General features: G+C 43.3%; 1 protein-coding gene across 1 annotated transcript in view; it reads right to left on the reverse strand.

The window, feature by feature from the left end:
* ap1b1 (adaptor related protein complex 1 subunit beta 1) overlaps positions 1-22,274 on the reverse strand; it is a 28,129-nt gene extending 5,855 nt beyond the window's left edge. The window contains exons 1-20 of the mRNA XM_080530888.1: positions 22,237-22,274; positions 20,420-20,480; positions 19,176-19,281; positions 18,897-19,032; positions 18,537-18,782; positions 18,109-18,299; positions 17,751-17,972; positions 17,439-17,559; positions 17,118-17,213; positions 15,898-16,013; positions 13,269-13,434; positions 11,296-11,394; positions 5,509-5,768; positions 4,746-4,941; positions 3,532-3,561; positions 3,253-3,390; positions 2,931-3,076; positions 2,603-2,732; positions 869-953; positions 316-402 (exon numbers count right to left, since the gene is read on the reverse strand). Coding sequence (XP_080387014.1) covers positions 316-402; positions 869-953; positions 2,603-2,732; positions 2,931-3,076; positions 3,253-3,390; positions 3,532-3,561; positions 4,746-4,941; positions 5,509-5,768; positions 11,296-11,394; positions 13,269-13,434; positions 15,898-16,013; positions 17,118-17,213; positions 17,439-17,559; positions 17,751-17,972; positions 18,109-18,299; positions 18,537-18,782; positions 18,897-19,032; positions 19,176-19,281; positions 20,420-20,456 — 2,608 coding nt within the window. The 5' untranslated portion in view covers positions 20,457-20,480; positions 22,237-22,274. The remainder of the gene's footprint in view (positions 1-315; positions 403-868; positions 954-2,602; positions 2,733-2,930; positions 3,077-3,252; positions 3,391-3,531; positions 3,562-4,745; positions 4,942-5,508; positions 5,769-11,295; positions 11,395-13,268; positions 13,435-15,897; positions 16,014-17,117; positions 17,214-17,438; positions 17,560-17,750; positions 17,973-18,108; positions 18,300-18,536; positions 18,783-18,896; positions 19,033-19,175; positions 19,282-20,419; positions 20,481-22,236) is intronic.
* Positions 22,275-23,154: the final 880 nt, after the last annotated feature.

The raw sequence follows: 23,154 nt of genomic DNA on the forward strand, positions 1-23,154 counted from the left end.
TGAAATCTCCAAAAGCATAGCCATTTAGCTCCAGTCCAGCTGGTTTTAAGCTTGTGTAAAACCAACTGTCAATCTCAAGGGGCTCAATTAGGACTGCAGGACTCAACCATGAATTATCATCAAATAACAAACATTATTGAGTCAGGACCTACTCCGTCAGGGCTCTACTGTTCACACTTCTCCCTCAGCTCCTAGTCTCAGGTTACATACTGTAATACACACAGAGCAGCTGGAAGGTAGGTAGGTACAGTCTCCTCCACCTCTCCGGTTACTTCACCAAACACCTGCCCACCCCACGGCCCCTCTCTCGCTCACCTGAGTTGAGATGACAGTCTTTGATCTGGAACTGGGACTCATTGTCATTAGGAATGTCTTTCCATGTGGCTAGGAACACCTGTCGCTCTGTGTGTGTGTGTGTGTGTGTGTGTGTGTGTGTGTGTGTGTGGAGGGGGTAGGGGTGGGAGAAAGAAACAAGGGGAAAAAAGGGAGAGAGAGTTAGAAAGACAAAATGAGAAATAAGCCAAGAGAGAGAAATTTGAGTGAGAAAGCGAGGGGAAATAAAAAAAACTAATTAAGGGTAAACATTTTGTTGCTGTGCTGAACATAGTGGTTCCTGCTGTGCTTTAGGATTCGGCGCATTAGCTCCCAGCCTCCAGCTGCCTTCCTGCTGCTCACCCACATTCCCTCAGATTGAATCAACCAAATATGGAACAAGAGGAGGGGGCAAATTGGCTTCAACAACAATAGTGTGTGATCTGTGAGCAAATGCATGACACACACACGCAAGCACGCACACACAGACACACACACACACACAGACACACACACACACACACACACACGCACACACGCACACGCACACGCTCACCCATCTTCCCATCCTCCACAAACAGCATGCTGATGGGGTACTGGCAGCTGAAGTAGAAGACGTCAATGTTGTTCTTCACAGCCACCTGTGAGGGAGATGAGGAGCAGTGAGTCATTGTATTTAAAACAACTTGAAAGGATACTACACGCAGTGCATGCGTGGGGTTACTGAACAAGGAGGGCTTATTGTCTAGCGGAAATGACATCTGAAACACTCCATATTCTACCACGCACTTCAACCTTCTCTCCCCCTCCTTCCCACCCTCCCGTTCTCTAGCAACTCTCTCCATTAGACCTTTATTGCCACTCCTGGAAGCAGCCTTTATTGCCTACTCCTTTTGTATCAGTCCATCCATTTTTCTCTGAGAGCGAGGAATGAAGTTAAAACTAATGGTACAATATTTGTCCTTAGTGTTACAGGATAGTAGCCATTCAACTTAGTATTGATTGAAACCTAAATTGACTTTCTAAGAACTTTGAGGAGTGGTCACCAGCCAGGCATAGTATTGATCTCTGAAGACTGACGAGGACAGTGAGTTCAGCCTGAGGAGGATGTCAGGAGAAACTCTGTGTGAATAATACATGAGGGTGTCTCAGTCCTGGGGGGAGTGCCAGGCTGTCTGTACCGCAGGGGAAGTGGGGGGGTCACTCTCTCCCTCTCTCTCACACACATACGTCCTTGGAGTGTTATGGTAGGCTACACACACCAACATAAGCAGTGGAGGTAGAGTTTTCGAAGTGACTAGTTACTTGATGGTTGGCTTAGTAACAGGCAGCAGATAATCCTCCCATCCCTCTCATTGTCACCGTCCTATTGGAGGATGGATGGGTAAGAGATAAGATCATGGTGCCAGACGTGTTGCCTCCTGAATTGCATATGCTCCATGCATATGAGTCTGACTCCTATAGGTAGGAGATATGGAGTACTCCTATAGATGGATTGGGAAGGACATGTAAGAGCAAGAAATCAGCCTATCATTATTTCCACTTCCGAATCTGGCTGTCATCGCCAACCTCTCCCCCATACACAAAATGAGTCTCCAACTTCTAGAGGTTTGCCGATGTTGTCCGCACTAGCTATAGAGATTTATTTAGATTTTATAGAGAGCACCAATTCCACCTACAACTCGTGGTTGGTCGGTAGAGTTGTGTATGTAGAAGACCCTCCCCCCGCGGAAGATTATTTTCTCTCTTCTCAAAAGCTGGATTCATTATTTCTAGATGTAGCGAATTAGCTGGTACGAATAGCCGGAGACTAGGCTGGAGAGGAGTGCTGTGTCCAAAAGAAACAAAGCACTGCCACAGTGTGGTGTGACCGCTAATTACTTCCCCCCACCTCCCTCGTCTCCGCTAGACCCTCTTATCTCCTCTCAGCAGCTGCACACTGTTCCTTCCCCTAGTCATTGGAGAACACTGTGCCATCCCCTAGTCATTGTAGAACAGCCCTAATCTAAAAGAGGCCTGCCTGTCTCTACCGTTTTTTTTGTTTTTTTTAACTAATCACAAAAGTTCCAGAGTCTCTCATGTCATATTTCATTCCTTTGCTGGTAGCGTAATTGAATAAACCTGACTGAATTTGAAAGTCAAAGCTTAGACTTGATTGGATAATTACAAGGCTTACGGCAAAGCAAACACTGATATCGCAATGTCGTATATATATATATGCTAAACGTACACTTAATACTCAGATAACCTCTTAAATCCTACTATAAAAGCAAAGTTGTGGGAAGGTTACCTGCAGGTTGTTGAGGGGTTCCATCTTCATGACAGGCCCCACATTGCTAAGGGGGAGGCCAACTTCGATGGTCTGGTTTGGGTTGAGAGGAGTGAGGACCTGGAGGGGACCAGCAGGGGCCAAGCCAAAACTACAGACAAGGAGAGAGATGGAGTGAGAAGGGTCTAGATACAAACAACCGAAAAAAGCTCACAACAGAGATCGATATTTTCTGTACACAAGTAACAAGACTGTGGAAACAGTTTCACATGTGAACAATAAACTCATCCTATTCTATTCCTTGACAATGACAGAGAGCACACATTAGTAAACAGTGGTGTCCCCTTACCTGTTCCTGTTAAACTGGATGGCGAAGTCTGTCATGACGCTCATGGCCTTGTTGGTGAGGGTTACTTCCATCTGGATGACCCCAGCACGTCGGGCGAAGGTGCCGGAAATCTCCAGACCCTTGGCCTTCATGGCTGGTAGCCACACCTGAGGACAGACGCCATGATTAGGACATCGCCTGAACATCTCTTTAGCGTTAACCCTCACCCCCTTACGTAAAAGGGGATCAGATCAACTGAAAAATTATTAGATTCTGCATACTGCTACAACCACTGTACATATACACATACACATGTACAAACATGGTGTATCAAGAGACTCACTGTTTTGGTAGGAATGTAGGCACCCATGGGCATACCAACTCCACCTCCGAGGTCAAACAGGTCCCCTAGGCCGCCCCCGACAGGGGCATTGAGAGAGGCTGGCATCACAGCAGGGGCCGCCCCAAAACTAGCCCCCAGCTGTGGATCAGAGAACATCACTTTAAAACAACAGTCATTTTCAACACACTGTGCATTCAAGAAGTCACCTTCAGAATGAATATATATATATATATCTTATTTTTTATTTATTTTTTTATTTTTAATAATAACTTGACTTACTGCAGGACTCCCTCCAATATCTCCTCCAAGCTGAGGAGAGAGGAAGAGGGCTTCAGGTTATCCATCATTTCAAAGTTACACTTTATTCCCCTTGAGGGAGATTGTAGAGGAAGACTTATGGAGGTGGGTGTGATGAGGGGCTGCTAAGACAACTATGATTGATGAAAAGCATGTTTTTTGTTGTTGTTGTTTTTTTAATGGAAAAAGGTGAGGGTAAGATGATACCAGTGCAGCAACAAAGAGTGGCCTAGACGTCTATAGTAGAGATGTGCTACTTTAGTCAAATGACTAGAATAATCTCCTTTAAGTGCAGGAGCCTGATACAGCTACCCACAGTAACCTAACACCTTGGTAACAACTAACACAACAAGAAGAGGATTCTCAGGGGATGGTTGGAACTAAAGGGAATGCACATGGAGAGGTAGGAGACGATACGATGGATCTCTCCCTAGACGACTACGGCAGACATACAGTGGTGATACTGCTGGAGATGGTGAGAGGTGAGGTCAACAGCAGTGCACAGGGGACTGTGAGGGGGGGAGGAGACTCTTTAGACTGACCCACAGCCTCTACTGATGCCCCCTGAACCAACCTCACTGTGGGTGTACTCTGGCGACTGGGGCCGAGGCGGGAGCTCGGGTGACTGGGGAGTGTCCGTCCGCGGGGGAACGTGAGGCTGATGAGACACCAGAGCCCAGTGATAAGAGTAGGGAAAGGAGGACTGTGGGGGGCTCAGGAGGCCTTCATAGGGAAGTGGGGGGCTCAAACAGATGATGGCTACAATAGGGTGGCCAGTGGCCACTTCCATAATCAACGCATTGAGATGTAACAGTCAGATGAAGGCATGACAGGAAGCACAGACTAATCATGTTAAAGAGGTGAATACAGAACAGTATACACGGTCTAGGTTTTAGTATACACTAGTAAATGTAGTGAACTACTCTAATGAGGTGATTTGTATGTCTCTATGCACTCTCTCTCCATGTAGTTACCGGTTCAGACTCATCCCCCATCTGCAGGTGTCGCATTGAACAAAGAGGAGGAAAAAAACATGTCAAAAGGAAATAAGAAACCGAGATAGAGGCAGGAGCAGAGAGAACACATCTCCTATTAACAGCCACTAAAGTGTTTAGCAATTGCAACACGATTTGTCGCAAATCAGGATATTGCACCGGACCTGTTATTGCCTTGCATTGTGTACAGAGGTCACCTACCAGGCTGTCCAGACCCCCACCCAGGAGGTCCATAGCACCCATCTGCATGGAGGAGGGTGGGGGGCCGCTGGTGACGGGGGGCGCCAGGTCCAGGTTGAGCAGGTCCCCCAGAAGATCTCCCTGGGAGGGGATGACAGCAGGGGGAGCTTCGGTGACAGCAGCAATGGCTGCATCTGGGCTCTCTGCACTCTCCCCTCTGGGTGGCGGTGAGAGAGAGAAAGAAAGAGATAGGACTTTTACCTACCAAAGTCAAATGTCTTTTTAAATTTCATCCTCGAGGTGCAAGGCTCTGCTAAAATGGAAAACATTGACATTCACTGCCTCCCTGCTGCTCTTAGTCAACCAGGGAACCTGATTTCAATTAGCCATGCCAACATTAGGCTACATTCTGTAGAATTCTAATTCATTAAGAGTTCTCCTTTTATATATATCCTAATTTAATTTCCAGGGAACACCACTGGCACCATTTAAATCCATGGCAAATGACATTAACTAGGTGTAGTGTGTTCAATCTAATGTCTAGGAAAACAGCCTCGCAGGACACATTTGAATGCCACATGACTGCAGATCTCAGAAGGAATGCCAGCACAATAAGGGACCTGATTTGACTAAAACTAGTAGAGAGATCAGGTTTGCTCCAGAGTAATAAGGCATACGTATTAATGAATAAGTCATAGTAAGTATTACTACGGTGTACATTTTTTTTTAAAATAAAGTGTTTTGTGTGTGTGTGTGTGTGTGTGTGTGTGTGTGAGAGACTCACGATCCAGTGCGGGCGGGGAGCCTCTTGTGCATCACGCCTCGGCTGCCCTCCACGAAGGCGCTGGGGGGCTTGTGGTAGACAGACGCCAGTGTGCCGATGTGGCAGATCAGCTCCTCCAGCAAGGTGGGCTCAATCAGGTCCGTCTCCTCAGAGATGAGGGGCTTCTCAGCCAGCACCACCTCCTTGGCAGCCACAGGGTCAGTGGAGAGCAGACGCCAGTAGATGTAGCCACGGTCTCGCAGGTCTGGGTTGTCAGAGTCCTGGAGACAGTGACGGAGGGGCAGAGTTAAAGTGGGTGATTGATGTGGTGTATAATGAATACTTGATGCAACTTTTCTGTTTTTACTCCCTGACATCAAAGAATTCAAGAATCGGGTTAAGATTTCCCTGAGGGGGTTCAGATAGAACTAAGGAAGCTGTAGTGCAGTGTTCATTTACAGAGTAAAAAGAAAAACTATGAGGAAGTCCTACTCTAATATCTGTTATTTGTATTGGAAGGAGACAGTGAAGATAGACAGGAAAGTAAGGAGGAGAGGGCATGACAGCAGGGCCTGATTCAAACCCATGCCAACATGGGCATATGTGTACACTGTGTAGGCCAGGGGTCACCAACTATATTTGTCCAAGTGCCAGAATTTTTCAAAGCGGGGGCCGGACTTTAATATATATATATATACGTATATATATATATAATTATTTTATTTAGGCATACTATTGTATATAGTACTATTAGCATATTACTGTTTAATATTTTCATTTTCTTACTAAATTAATGTTATTAATGATTATTAGCCTATTATCAGTGTGAACAGACTCCTGACACCTATTATCCAACCAGCCAGCAGGGGGCAATCGAGATATTTTGGCGTGCTGTGTGCCAAACTAAGTGGGGATCTGAAAGAGGTTATGGACAAAACAATGAAAATAATTAACTTCATCAGAGGAACTTCCAGTACGCAGCATCGCCTGTTCCGCAAGTTTGTGCTGGAATCTGAAGCCATTCACGAGGACCTCCAGCCTGATTTTAAGAAGTTGGCGTCAGAGGGGAGATGTTAGTTCTCTCATTAACAAAATGTGAGTATTGCAGACATAGGATTTTATTGTTGCTATGTTAAATGGCATGGTTTATTCATTGTTAAAGTGTAATTTAATGACCTGGTTATTACCGTTTTATTTGATATAGGCTACAGATGCCAGGCGATACCAGGATGCCGCGGTGAACGTTTGACTGACCGACTTGAAAACAACATTTCTGGCAATGAAGGCCTATCATTTGCCATGCTATTTTTTTTATTTAAGTGATGTTAATCTTTTTCATTTTCTGACTGAGAAGTTAGTTATTTAAGTCACTGTTAATGTTACGAAATGTTAAACAAGAGCAACAAAGAGTGAAAAATAAAATAAAACGAAATGTTAAATAGGCCTATGAGTAGGCTATGTGAACAAATTAAATACAACGAAATGTTAAATGAGAGCTATGAATTTGTCCTCATTCTTGCATGAGAATAGCGCTACGTCTGCCGCATTCCATTTAATAAAAGAGGGGAATTAGTTTCAGCTTCGCTACTGCTATTTAGTGCCCAACCAGAAGCAAGGCTGCAGCTTTGTGAATGAGGTAGGTCTGACTCCTCCTGCATTGTAAGAACTATATGAATCTATGATATATGTTCTAAACGGTATTTCCCTCATTTTCGGGGAAAAAAAAAAAAACGTTAAAAAAACCCGTAAAAACATGAATATTCATCGGGCCCGATGGAAAGCTTTGGTGGGCCGCATCTGGCCCGCGGGCCGCCTGTTGGTGACCCATGGTGTAGGCCAGGGGTATTCAATTACAAATTCAGTTGGGCCAGATTTGAAAACCAAGACATTTTGCTGGGCCAGACATTTTCAGCGACCAGTAGCCTAGGCACCAGGTAATGACACATTTCAAACCAACACAAATGAATGTAGGCCTAATGAAATACAAGCAGTTTATTTATAGTTTTCCTTTTAAATTAGGTAACATCTGACACAGGCACGTCAAAAAGACTTGACTGAACACAATAAAAGAGCTGTAATTGAACAGAACCTAATAGCAATACTTTTTTCACTTTCTAGGTAAAACAACAACATTTTGGTCTCAACTGACCCATGCACATCTCAAAGTGCATAAAAAAGTGTACAGTAGTATACCAATAAAAAAAAAGTCCTTTTGTAAAATAAACATTTTGGTCATAGCTGACCCAGGCACATCACAAAGTGTTTTTAACTGAATGAAAATAACCATCAATGCCTTGAGTGCACAATTAAACAAGTTACAGTTACAGTTAAACAATAACATTGAATCTAATCTAATCTTACCCCGCTGACTTTCTTAGTGTGAGAAGTGACATTTTTTATTCTGAACAAGAGCAGTGACATTTGGCTCATAAGATGTCAATGCAATCCGAAGGCATTGGTGAAGGGTACTGTTAGTCAGGGAACAACGAGAGCTGCTTTTTATTGTGTTCATGTGTGAAAAGCTTGCTTCACAGGTGTATGTTGATCCAAACATACTGAGCACATGGATTGCTACTTTCTTAATGTTAGGGAACTGGTGCACGTTGACATCACTCCAAAACTTCGCAGGTCCATTAGTGCGAAGCTCCTGTGCCATGGTTAAGGATGACTGCATGTCAACAAGTTCAAGTACGAATTTCCCCTCGTCGATGGAAGGCACCACTCCCTTTCCTCTGGTGGATAAGTCCCCTTCTATTGCAGCAGTGAACGGGTCTCTGGCAAAGCCCATCACCTCTGCGGGCAGAGCAAGCCCATCCAGTCGACCAGCAAAGTTCTCTTTCAACCTCGGAATGAAATCAGTCATCACATCTGTGATTTGTGCCGGGGATGAGACGCATTTGCGGAGCGTTGGAAAATGCAGCATTCTGCCGGTGCACAAGTCGGCCGCGAAAAGGTCCAGTTTGATTTGAAACACGCGCGTCTGTTCCACAAGATCAATCACAGTTTTGTCTCTGCCTTGTAGCCCCACATTTAGGTCATTCAGGTGTTTGAACATGTCGCTCAGAAAGCAGACATCAGCCATGAAGTTGTCGTCCAGTATGCGATTCAAGTGTGTTTCTGCCTTCGTTTGCTTGCTGCTGCGGAGGAAAGTTGTAATCTCCTCTCTGAGATCACAGAAACGCTCCAGTGCCTTGCCTTTGGACAGCCACCTGACGTCGTTGTGCAAAAGCAGGTCGTGGTGCTCAGCAGACATTTCTGACAGCAGCTTGCGGAATAAGCGATGTTGGAGGCTCGAAGTGGAGCGAATAAAATTAATTGTAGCCATCACGTTGTCCATTGTTGTTTTAAGCTCCCCGCTGAGTTTTGCGCACAACACCGTCTGATGCACAATGCAGTGTAAGGATGTTATCTGAGGTGCAACAGCGGACCAGCGTGCTGTCAAACCATTTACTCTCCCTGTCATGGATGGAGCCCCATCCGTCACAAGCATTCACACACGCTTCATATCTAGACCATTGTCTTTGAAAAATTCTGAAATGTTCTTAAAGACTATCTCGCCAGTTGTGTGTCCTTCTAACGGCAGTAAACCGAGCAATTCCTCTCGGAAGCATTTGCCGTCAAAAAAACGGACATATATGCACAATTGTGCGATATCGGTTCTGTCTGTGGACTCGTCTACTGCTATAGACATAACATCAGCTTTCTTCAGTTCTTTTAACAGTGTTTCAAACACATCTGTAGCAAGAATTTCAACCCTGCGAATGTTTGAAGTGTCTGACAGGGGAACGTTTTTAATAGCAGATGACACACTCGTTTTAATTTTGCTGTCAATTATCACTTCATCTATGACGGCCAGCATACAGTCTTTCATGGTTTCAGAATCAGTGAATGGCCTTTTCTTCTTTGCTAAGATCCAGGAAACACGAAGGGATGCTGCTGTACCTCTCTCTTGGGCTGTGCATGTCCGTACCATCGTTGTACAGCTCCGATTGTAGGATGCAATCAAACTCTGCACTTTTGCAGCCCTCTCCTGAGATCCCTCTGGAAAGTTGGCCCGGAAAGTCGGGTGTTTCTCGATGTGGTGCCTCCGAATATTGTAATCTTTAAGTACCGCAACGCACTCATTGCATATTAAACACATCGGTTTGGCATTTGGACTTTGTGGTAAAATAAACACATATTTTTCAGTCCAGGCAGAGTTAAACCGACGGTTTTCATCGTCAATTTTGCGTTTCAGGGTGGAGAAAGTCGAAGACATTTTTGGAGTTGATATCGGACTTCTAGCTAGCCTGCCTACAGAACGTGAATATAACGCTCTAGCAACAGTCAACCCAATCAGGGCATTGTTTGTTAAAGTGTGTCTAGCAACGTTATATTAAACAATGCCCTGATTGGGTTGACTGTTCACACGCTCATACGTCACACCTTGCCACGCCCAATGCGTGATATTTGAGAGCCCTGGTGTTATATTCACGTTCTGTAGGCTACTATTGTATTGTAACGATCCTGTATGAGGCCCGTTAACAGCTCCACCAAGGGAGTTAACTCTCTTGGTCTAATGGTTAGCGCGGTCGTCGGTTATGCGGGAGATCGGGGTTCGATTCCCGCATGGAGCGAGTTACACTACCAAGTCTCCGTTCGCTACAGTATGAACACTCGCGAAATACGTTTTTCTCTGCTTTTATGGCTGGGCCAATCGGGGGTCGCGTCTGGGCCGCATGCGGCCCGTGGGCCGCTAATTGAATAGGCCTGGTGTAGGCCATGGTGCAGGCCACTGAATCCTGGCAGCTTTGAGCTTTAACCTTCAAGGTTAATGGCAACAACTCACAGTCTTAGGAGAGAATCTGCAGACGGAGATGTTCACTAGTTCTAAAACACGCTCCAAAAATAACAGACACACCAATCCAACTACAACAATACACATATGAACATAGACTCACCCATGCATCTCTTATTTTGAAAATCATCTACATCTCATCAGAAACTGCAGCAGCAGGGTACAGTTTTACTGTGTCATGCTTGATGAATTTTAATACGAGATTCTCAGTCTATCAATCGTAAAGCTTCAACAGTATCCAGATGTGCCAAGTCCAATCCTCAGATACATGCCACAGATAAATGCGTCACTGCGTTAGTTGTAGGAGGGGGAGAGACAAATGAAGACGGCCATTTCAATTGCTTCTCAGCAAGCCACCCCTTTAAAATACTTAATGACGTCATGTCACGCTGGCTACGAGACAGGGAAGCTAGCACAGTCAATTTAATGTAGCCTTGTTGTCGGGTTTAGTCAAGGATATCACTATCCAATTAGCCATAATGGCTAACCAGTATTTAAACTCTACCCCTCCAAGATCACACTACATTTAAAGCAGGCTGCTTCTTCCTCTCTTTGAGCTGTTGTGCAGAACCCAAACATTTCTTCACCATTTGACATTGCTTTCTCCCTGCTGTGATGCTTGGCTGCTTATTTAGCATAAAACTTTCCCACACTTGCTATGGACTGCCTGTGTGAGCACTGAAAGACTAGACTAGACTGTGTTTCTCCAATCAGGCGGTGGAATCTGAAGTGGTATGAGAAGCGTTCAGTGTGTGTGTGTGTGTGTGTGTGTGTGTGTGTGTGTGTGTGTGTACATGTGAGTGAGCTTGGTGTTGTCATCAGAGTCAGGCAGCTGCAGAGAGATTCCAGGATCAATACCATTTCAAACACCCAGTGTACCCTAATTCTAATAAGGTGTAATAAATGTTTCCCCGGTGTATTAAGTAAATACTATCTCAATCCCAAAGGCTGTGTGTTCCCCAGGGCCTCACCTGTGTGGCCAAACTGAGCACCTGCTGCACCAGCTCCTGGGTCTCTGTGGGCTTCTTCAGGAACAGCTTCACGATGGCCGTCAGGAGCTGCAGCTGCACCTGCAGGAGCCGAGCGCACAGGAAACCACAGTCAAACTCACCTAAGGTACAGTGCCGTACAAAAGGATTCGCCCTCCCCCGCACAATTTTCACATTTGGTTACCTCAGTGCCTGAAATACATTAAGTTGGAATTTCTTCCCACTTATCTACACAGCCTACTGGACACTATCAAAGTGAAAGGAAATGTTAATTTAGGAAAAATGAACACCAGTATTATTAACCCCCCCTTGCTGTAGCACTCCTAAATGACATACTGTGAAGTGCTCTTAAATACTACATACTATGCTATACTATATACAGGGGTGCACATAACTTTTTGGGGCCAGTGCTCAGAGGAGCACCTAGGGATGCTGCTTGGTGCTCCCCGAGCTCGCGAGTCACGACCCGTCCCACAGGATGGATGAAAAAGGGATGCATGGATAACTTATATTAGCAAAACGACATTTATTCATAAATAAAGATGAACGAACAAATGATTGTGTGCAAAACAAAATAAACAAATGCAAAATCAAATGACTGCTCTTTAAGCATGAAAGTCTGTCAGACTCCTTTAAACACAATGAAATCAACTGACATCTCTTTAAGCACTAACTGAATGTCTGTTCTTTAAACACACTGAAATAAACGGACATCTCTTTAAGCACTGCTCTGTAAACACTGAAATCAACTTTTCAACAAAAAGTTACAGCCTAAGCATTTATTTATGCTACAAGCTTAATCGTCATCATCCCTGCTCTCTTGACTGCTGTAAATTATCATTGTCCTCAATTTCAACCATGGTAGAGGGAATTTTTTTTGTGATCAAATTATTATTATTATTTTAATTTTAATTTTTTTGGTGCGCAAAAGCGCCATCATGCGGCTGATCTGCCGCGCAGCATGCATTTTGGCGACGCATGCGCACTGGCGCACCAGTTATGTGCACCCCTGACTATATACTATGCCTGTGTATTACCAAATACGTGAAGTACCAGTTTTGCACATACATCAACTTGGAAGTAACTAAACTTCAAAACAAACAGCCTGTCTACTGTGCCTGCATTTAGAATGTAGCATGTTATTCAATAAAAATACTCAATAGGCTGTACACATTTATTTCCAGCACACCAATGCCTGAATTAACATTACACTTTATTGTCATTGCAGAGTAGTACCAGACTACAAAATGCAGAATTACTATAGCTTAGCCTGAGCTCTCTAAACAGACAGCTAATCCCAAAACAAACCGTGTGCTGAATACTGCTGGGCTAAGGACTGTGTTCTTCTGTATGTAGTACACTGACTGAGCCTCAGAGCCAGGTCTGGGAATGAACACTAACTGTGCCAAGGATGTAACAGTACAGATTTAAATTGCTACTGAAGTGTTTAAACTTTAAAGCCTTATGTTTTGGCATTACCAGGACGTGTCTCTGGAGTATTTTTCCTTTCGTGAAGATGAACCCAAAAAAATTTCATTATTTCGTCTGTCTTGTCTTTATTACAAAGAAGTGTTACTGTTACACGATACATCTATATTAAATCAATGCTGTGGCCCCTAGAGTGCCTTCTCATACCTTGCTTCTAATCAGGTTCACTATCCACCTGTTTTTTCCTCTCATCAAAAGGTAAATCAATAAGTAGCAAAGCCAGAAGTTTTAAGACAGTCAGTGTCTTAAACAGTGAAGACAACAGTGTCTTCTCTTTATGGCACACATTGATTTCTAATACTGTACCAAGCTTAAACAGGCCAGAGCCTTTGATGCCTTTGCAGAGTGCATCTTGTTTAGTTTTTTACCTCAGTGATCCTAACTCTGCAGAGTGATGAACCCCACCACCCCAACACGAACAGCTGAACTAGAGAGGGGAGAGGGTAGTGTGATAGAGTCAGACAGACCTGAGTGCTCTCATCATGGAAGCCCTCCAGGAAGCTCTCCAGCAGCTCATCAGCGTTGTCGATGCGCTCTGCGTACTCCCCCACGATCCAAATCATGGCCGCCCGTGCTTCTGGCTCGTCCAGGGAGTCCAGGTTCTCACACAGCGTGGCGATCACACTCTCATACCTAACAGCCAGAGTTAGCAATGAATGACTCAGCATAATTACTATTATCGTGTTGCTCTATGCTAAATAGAAAGGCAAACACATTCAAAAGGGGGAAAAAACTGTCAGCAGTCTAACCAAACAAATGTATTTTCATCAATGTTATCATATTACCATCATTTTTTGTTATTATTGTCAGTCCTTGAATATGCCATGTGTGATTGTCATTTTATACCCTCTGGTGGAGCATTCCTCCATACTTGGGCATTAAGTCCTACACAACATCTGAATGCTTCCTGAAGCTGTTACACAAAGGCAAGGCGACATAGATCTTATTCAGTGTCCCGAGTGAGACTTTAGTTTAATCTAACAATAAAAGCTTTTGATGTAATGAAATTAAAGTTGTAATGAAAGCTCAAACAACATTACAGCACAATTCTATTGTGTGCCCCTGGATATCTACTTGAGTGCCCATAATAAAATGTTTTGTGTGCCCCCTTGACAGCATAATTACCAAACTTCATGCTGGATGACCAAACTGTTCTACTCACCTTTTAATGATGAATAAGATACAGAGGGAAAGTAATGTCTTCATAATAAATTAACATGTCAAACTCACCAAACACTTAGTACATTCCAGCAAAGAAATGCTGCTGTGTTACTGTTCAGCAAACTGACTTCTGATTCAAAAACAAGTTGCAGTGTTTTTGGGGAGCGGTTCTGTCATGGCATATGAATCCACACTCTGCTAGGCTCAGAGCAGGAGTCATGGCCTGCCCTTTCAGGGGAAAGGTTCCAGCGCTACGCACTGCGGACACTGTGAATATATAATGTGTGTGTGTGTGTGAGCTTAGAGGCAGCATTTCTCGCCCAAAAGCTAATTTTCATGCGTTTCACGATGAAAGTCAAGCAGAACAGACATCGTATCAAGATAATGAGCTTTCTCTCTGCTTATTTCAGATCAAGAAATGTGATTTGGGGGTCAGTGAGGCGGAACAGACACAAGGGCTACAGGATGTTTGTGTGTGTGTGTGTGTGTGTGTGTGTGTGTGTGGGCAGGTCATGTGTGTGTGCACATATGTGCTGATATAAATGCATGTGCTTGTGCTAGGAGAGAGCATGGGCCGTTTTAACAAGCATGTCCATTAACACTCCCCATACCGTAAGATATAGTGCCAATCTGATACTAACAATAGCAAAACTGTCCATCTTCAAAACTTGGATGAGATTCAAAGATGACCACCAAAGATTCTATAGGGGAGACAGGCTGTCTCTCAGAGTTAAAGCAAAGAATGGTTAATGAGGTCAGAGGTAACGAAACGTGGTCAAATATTCTGTGGCTATTGAATTAAAAAACAGCCAAATGATAATTGTATGTATGGGTATGAATGTATATGTGCATGTGAGAATTTGTAAATACTGTATGTATGTATGAACATTTATATTATGCCTATAATACTATTTTGATTGTTAATATGCCTGTGTGTCTTTGTTGTATATTGCTGAGCTAGTAGCTGTGTGTCTAATGTTAGCTATCTAACGTTGCATGTTTAAGGCTGATTTGTGCATGACAGTCCCGCATTTTGACATGTCGCATTTCCCCCCTTTGATGGCATATGATGCCCGAAATGTAACTAAAGTTCAGCCGCAAAGTTGTTGCACTGTTGTAATATATCAGTGCAGACTGGCAGGGTATGAGCACGGGTTGCTAGCCTACAGAACACCGCTATTTTGTCATGAACTAGCCTGATAATGAAGCATTAGCTGTTTTGTCATGTCCCACTGTGTCATCACTTTCATGTCATGTCTTTATGTTTTGTGAATATTTGTAAATAATTATCAAATATAACTTGTAAAATGTATTTTTGATAATAAATACATGAAAAGACAAACTTTTACCAGCTCTGCAGTAATGCAAGAAAACATCCATGACTGGCTGGGAGAAAACATCTATGACTGGCTTGAAAATTCAACCCCATCACAAATGTCTCTGGCTGGTTGATTGCATTGCTCCATGGCTGGTTAACTTGATTTCCACTGAGATATTGCAGTGGAGAGTCAACAGACAATTTACTTTGATTGATGGACAGGTTTACCAGTAACACCTAGTCCCTGGCTACTGCTTATAAGTCTGGAATAACAACGACTGAAATCTAAAGTGAATCACACAACTGTGAGGCATGGCTCTGAATCAGAAACATGTGGTGTGCACTGGGAGGGGGAACGGGGTGCTGTGACTGATACAAGGTGAAGCCAATGGCTGTGTGTCTCTATCCATCAGCTGAGTCCTTCACTGATAAAAAAAATAAATGTCCAGCACTCCTTTAAGTGTGTATTTTGTCTTCTAATAGTAAATCGGCTTGTAAGACCCATTAATAGGAGAAACAAATACTGTAATTGTATCAGGATCTCTCCTCACTAATTAGTGGTCCATCTCACTGTTGAATTTGCTCATTGTCAGGCTTCGCCCAAACCAGTCACCTACTTGTTCGGGTATTTGCGGAAGATGTCCTTGATGACCACGATGGCCTCCTGCACCACGTAGTTAACCTTGGTACTGATGAGGTCCAGCAGCGTGCTGACACAGCGCTCTGCAGATTGCTGGAGACAGATGAGAGAGATGCTGTCAGCCAAACAGAGCCTCCTACTGAGTGTCATGGAACTGTAACAGTGCTTTATTCAGGCTGCCAATAACAACTAGCCTAACAGTTGCACAGACGAAAAAAAGTCTTTGTTGTATATTGTTATACAGCATATAAACCCATGACCATAATGGGGTCATAGGACTTGCAGTCATATACCACAGAAGGGTTGGGCGATTGCATCAGGGATCACCTAGGGTCTGAATCTAGAGTTTCTGTTTTTCAAAAATTCAGGCCATTTAAAGCAGGAGACAATTCCTTTTATGGCACATTTAAGAGCTGAGTTTGTGAAGTAAACAATCACCGTCTCAGCTTTTGTAACCTGTAATGTAATCTGTATTTCATTTCTGGGAGCCAGACAGTCACGAAATAGGTCTCATGAGGCATATATCCCCCCCCTCTTGATGATAGGATCATATAGACAATTGGCCAACCATATGCCAGTGTTGTATACATGAAATCACTGTGTATATGTGACACGGTCTGGTGAAAAGGTCCGCATGCCGGCAAATGACCAACATTTTTTGTTGAAGAGCCCACTGAACATAAACAGTTTTAGGATCACTAAATACTTATCATTTGTGAACTGGATTCACTGTATTGTCTGCACTGTATCGTGCTTTGTAGGCTACCGAGTTAGTGATACATGGCTTGTAAACAAACTTACATTTTAGGATGTGTTCAAAAGCAAGGACTGTGTGATCTACACAGCTAATTATGTGTAGTTACGTGTTTTTAGCAGGTTGATGTTCTATCAGCATGTTGTAATGTGCTAAATATGCAGTTAGATGTTCATAGTGATGTTCTTTCTCAGCTGCTAGCTAGCTACCAACACGAAGATATCAAACGTGTCTGTTTTGATTCAGAGCAATTTTCTCCGGTATTTGGTTTGAGGTGTACCAACATTCAAATAAGCATATCTTCTTCAAATATTTTCAAAGAAAGCTTACAATTTGCACTTTCATTAAAACATGTTTTTCTTAATCTCAAAAAACTAAAAAATGACCTTGCCCTGCTTGGGGACTTTTTTTACCAGACCCTGTCACATATCATCCCCTCTCACCTCCACTTTGATGGCACAGCGGCCAATGGCTCGGACAGCCTTGCGCACAAAGTCCACGTCTACCTCAGTGGCATACTCCTTCAGCTCCGCCAGCACCTAAGAAGCACAGTCACCAGGGTGTTAGTACGACCAGGTATTATATTACGTTGTCATCATCACACGTAACAACTAGACCTTCAAAATGCTTATCTATGTAGAAAATCTAGCTCTATAAAACAAAAGTCAGTAGTTCTTCCATTTTAAGATTCCAAACATCTTTCCCTATTCACTTTGAGGCACTATGTAAATCTGTATCTAATGGTGTCTGCCTGGGTTGGTCACCTGGGCAATGTTGGCTTGGGATGCCAGGCGGATCATGATGTCCAGTTTCTCCAGCTTGACGTAGATGGGGTCATTATACTTCACAAAGAAAACTTTCATCTCATGCTTCAGGATCTCTGGGCTGCAGAGACAAATTAGCATGATTGGTATTGTCTGTGCCAATATGTGTTTTTACTGAGAGAAAACGGAATGTCTATGTAGCATGCAATTTTATATGCTAAGCAAAGTAAGATGGATGACTGAATTAGAATGAGCTACAATTTCTGTTGGCCCTCTGTTCTGCCTCCCCAGCAGTTTCCAGGCGTTTCCTACCGTTTCTGGACGATGAGGTTGATGTTCCTCAGGGCCACATACTGCAGCTCAGGCTCTGCTGACAGCAAGGTGACCAGCGGAGGGGCCAGCTTCTTCAGCAGGGTGCCGTAGTAGTCCAGGTCCTTAGGCAGCATCTCCATGAACTTCATCAACACCTTGACCGCTGACAGCACCACCGCAGAGTTGGCATGGGACAGGCGAGGGGTCACCCGCTCACAGATGCTGCAACAGGGGTGAGCACAGATTACGGAACCAAGTAGGGAAAAAGCAGGGGGAATGGACACTTTTCATACAAGAAATGTGGACACTGGAAAGGAAGAATTTGCATATCAGAGAGATGCAGGCAGTAGTCTCTGACCTCTGAGACTCGCGGTCGTCACGAGGGGTGTAGTTGGCCAGGCAGTCCAGGATGAAGATCTGACCCCACTCAGTGCACTCGTTGAGGGCTGTCAGCAGCTTGTTGATGGACTGTGGGTTCAGGTCCAGCAGGTTGCTGTTGGGGTGGGACTCTGCTATCTCAGAAAGGGCTGCCACCGCATTCGCTACCACCTAAGTGAGAGAATCGGGTGAGGTTAGACTTCCAAGAACACTTACCCTGAAGTAGCCGACCATAGGATATACCAAACTAATACAGAGCTCATTACAGCAATACAAATTACAAATCGGATTACTTGGCTGATACAATTCTGTGCCAGTAATAAAACCCTGTTTTTGAAAACCAGGACCCTGGCCTAAAGCCAATAATCTATCCCAGGAATGCTGGCCAGCTGGCCTCGGGAGCCTCACCATGGGGTTTGAGTCAGAAATTAGGTCCTTGAGGGTGTCTAGAAAGCCCTGGTCTTCCACCAGCTGGGCGTTGATGTCATGGAGCTTGGCCACACACACAGCCGCCGTCTTCCTCACATAGGGGTCCTCGTCCTTTAGGCACTTCCTCAGCGGCTCACACAGGTACTCGGTGATCTTGTCCACGCGGATGCAGCCCATGGTGCGCACAGCCAGGGCACGGATCAGAGGGTTAGGGTCCTCGCAGTCCTGGTGGGGGTTGAAAAGTTCCATGGTATGTATTCAAACACCGAGGAGTGGTGATCTATAATCTTCACAGACAGTGAAAAATGTCTCCCCCTCCAAGTTATTGTGATACTGTACCTTGACGAAGGTGTTGACAGCCATGATGGCCATGTCAGGTTGGCTCTTGGCGTAGTTCATGAGATATAGGTAGACCAGCTTCTTCAGCTCCAGGTTATCAGTCTGCATACAGTTCACCACGTCTGGAAACAGGGCACTGAAGGGAGGCAGTGTCAGGATGTCATGAATAAAATATGAATGAATACCACTCCATTCTGAAACATTCAAAGGAAGCAGAGCATGGCAATCAACTCTGTTTTTATATTGTGACTTATTAGACCCTGTTAGAAACTGACTAACCTGACATCCTTCCCAACTGTCATGGAGGCGATGACCTTCTTCACAGCCTCCTTCTTCTTCTCCTTCTTATCGCTGTTCAGCTCTGCTTTCAGCTCAAAGATCTCTCCTGCACACGAGTAAACAGAACAAACACAAACATAGATCAGAATGCGCATCAGGAGGTGTCCATAGATCCTCAGAGACTGGATAAATTACAACCCAGCATCACAGAAGGATTTACACAGTGCAGTTCATTTTTTCCACTTCATTTATAACATCAAGACATGTTTATTGTTGTCAAGAAAGAAGAAGTGACCTAGAATTTCTTAAACACTGGATGAAGCCTGGTTAAGCAGCATAGAACATCTCTGATAGAGGGTTAGGGTTATAGGGTTATAGCCTAGCTCGATTTATCAGGCCTCTGTGCAAAGTCAAACTTAGAAGCTGGACCTGAATCTCTCCTCAGAGCAGCTTGTCCTCAGGTTACACTACAGATGAGTCCAGCTGCTCTCTGGACATGGCTCGGAGTGTTTGCACTCAAACAACAACGCCTGTTGGCTTAACCTTCAGTCTGACTTCTCTGTAGAAAATTCAGTTAACACTTACACCGACACAATGACAGTGGTGGCGGCAGATGCACTGGACATTTAAACATAGAAAGTCTGACTCTAAAACAAAGGCGAGGAAACATAAGCACGGTCAATTTGAATGTTAGTGATTGGCTGTTTGAGGAGAGAGGTGCACTGAGACTCGGGCTGGGTAGACAGCAGGAGGGCTAAGTTAAAGAGTGCTAATGCCTGAGGTGCCTAATCTCATTTAGAGGACAACATCAGCTGTTCTATTCCTGGTTTCATCAGCCGCACACAGACAGGGTGCTGTGTCCTGCGTTCTTGTTTTTCTGTTGTGTTTTTCTTGGTTGCAAATTGGCTATTATAGGGGGAGGTTTTCATCTGGAAACACACCCAAAACCTGTCAGGAAAAAGTGAAGTTTCTAGCTTTTCCAGTAGGCTAAATACTGACAGTTTGTGGCTGGGTGCAGTGACAGTCACTATCAAAGACACCACATGGTCGCTCTGTCTCTCAGTTGGGGATACTCCTTCAAGTCAGAAAGCAAGTCATGCCTGGCATGTTGACAACTGAAAAGCAGGAGCTTTGAATGACTATTGAATATTACATGACAAGTGATTACTCAAATGTTTTGACATTGCAAAAATGTTATCTGAGTGAGGACCAAATGTAAAATGGCATGCTAAGCTATATCAGACCTTTCTTGGTAGTGGTGAAATACTTGGAGTCCGTCATCTTGGATCCAAACTGTCGGTTCTCCTGGAAGCGAGACAGAAAGAGGATGAAACAGAGAAAAACAACCTCTGAGGAGAGGGATCTACCAAGGAGACAGGAAACGCTAGAAGTGCAAGTGCAAGCAGAAAAGGAGGAAGTCCTGTCTACATTTCTTGGACAGTTTGCTGTGATTTTTCTTCTTCTATGGATAACACAATGGAGACTGTAAAAACACATAGGTTGACCAATAAAAACAACCTTTAAAACCCTGTTGGTCAGCACATACTCAATCAGCCTGACTGACTGTATCTGCCCTCGGGGGCCATACCACAGAATCACAGTCTGCAGCACACAGCGATATCCATTTCCTGTTGTTGAATTCCACACTTGATCCTCTATTACCTCTCTGTGAAAGGTCTTCCACTCAAAAAAAATACAAAAAACATATTCCTCAACACTAAAAGCAACACTGGAAACTAGCCATCTTTACAAAGCCCCAGTAATTGCATCACTCTTATTTATTTCACTGGATTCACTTCCAACAACTTCATAACAAACACAATTGGTTTGGATAATTATGGGTCTTATAACATGAAGATAATGATGGCAGTCTCTTTCTGTCACTTCATTGTCTAATATTTCCACCAAACATTAACAGTAAACGAATTCAGTCCAACCGTTCATAATCCAAAATATGTCTGCAAAGAAAACATATCAAAGAAAATCACAATAAAACAAGAAAGAAAGAATGCGACTGCTACTAGCATGGCATAGTATCACCTCTTGCGCCAACAGTGATACTGCAGAGTGCAAATTGCCAATCCAGATATTCTTAAACAATTGTCATAGACCATGATACCAGTAATCAAAGTGGACTTCAGATGCATATTCAATTGCTATGTGGCACCTGTCAAGTACAAATGTAAACGCTGACGTTGCGTGAGGAACAACATATTTGCTGTTTTCTTTGAATAAAAAAATAAAGAATGATTGTATTCAGATGTACAAGAGGGGGCTTGCATTGGAGGGGAAACGGCCTTGCTAGTTATAGTTATCGATTGTCATCGATTAGACAAATTAAGCCACACAATTTGACAGCTGTCAAAAACACAACACAAGCTAACAGGACCAACAACACCCAGGCAATTAGCCGGCTAGCTAGCTTAATAACATAGGTTGCAATAAGGACACACTCACACAATATTTGGATGGATAACTAGCAACTGTGACTTTTATATAACTCACTTAGATAAGTCATACTTATTATAATACAGTAATGTAGTAGCTAACTATTTACTACACTCCACCTCCGTCATGGTAAGGCGGCTAGCTAGCCATGTTACTAACTTCTACCACTACCTGACACTAGCCCGGATGGTAGCTAAGCTAGGCATTTAAAGCAAGTCTATCATTCAGCCAAAGCAATTGTATATCAAATCTAAATGTAACAACACATATTACGCTTCAAACTAACACGATGTTCAGCTGATGGTTGATCACTCACGCATAATTGATTAGCCCATTCCATGACTGCGCTGATGAATGGAGCTGCCGTTCAACCAGACCTGCTCCACTAGCTAGCCTGCTAGCTAACTGTTAGCCGAGGCTCTGCCTTCAGAGTGGCTAGTAAGACATGACCTTCTAAGTAGAGGCTTAAGGAAGCCTTGGCCGGGATAGTTAAGCTCTTAATCTATCGAACTATTTTTAAATTCCAACCCAACAGAATTAACGTACCTCCTGAAGTTAAAAAAAGACACTACACACAATGAAATTGAGGAGAAAATGGTCATGACAGCCTTACCGTAGCTAGCGACGTGTGTGTTTAATGTGGCCTTCGTTCCCTCCCACTGAACAGCTATCACCATCATATGATTTAACTTCCGACTTCCGCACTAAGGCTATTTTATCAGTGTACTCGAATGTTTAGGTGGTAAAAGCAGACAAAGTAGGCTAACTATGTTTTATAAAATGACACATTTTTATTTTGTGAGAATAAGCGAATAAGATGTTGTGATGAGTGTGATCATTCTAATCTAGATCAGAAATGTTTGTTTATATCTACCCCTAGGCTGTGGGCTGTATCTATAACCACAGCCTGTTTTATACATTCTTATTCTTTATATGAATATACATCTGTCATGTGTTTTTAGAATAAAGTTACCGTATAGGCTTATCCAAAACTAGAAATTGTAGATATATAGATGAAAACATTGTCTACCTATCTAAAAACGTACGAAACTTCTGCATCAAAAGAAAATTAAGTGTGCCATTGTCTGTGTGTCTTTTTTTTTATTTTATTTTTTTTATTTATTTATTTATCTTTTTTATTTTTTTATTTTTATTTTATTTATTTATTTATTTTTCTTTTCCTGTCTGTCTTACATGTAACGATGAATTGAAAATCAAGGACCCCAATTGAAATAAGCCAGTGGCTTTCTTGGGTTTTTATCCTTTTAGTTGACCTTGTATGTAATATGTACTTTCATGTACCTACTTCTGCAAATCTTCTAATAAAGTTTTCAATCAATTCAATCAATCAATCAGTCTCCTATCCTGTCCCATCCTACGCTGTGTAATCATCCCAAATGGTGTTTCAAATATTATAGTGCATAAACAAATTTACTTTACCATAAAGTCGCCAGCATCTAGACTACTTCTTCCATAACTGCAGAACAGTTGGGCAATTACATTTTTAACACAGCCCTAAAAGTTACTTCAA

This window comes from Nansenia antarctica (assembly GCF_963989245.1).
Source record: "Nansenia antarctica genome assembly, chromosome: 5".
Taxonomy (NCBI): Eukaryota; Metazoa; Chordata; class Actinopteri; order Argentiniformes; family Microstomatidae; genus Nansenia; species Nansenia antarctica.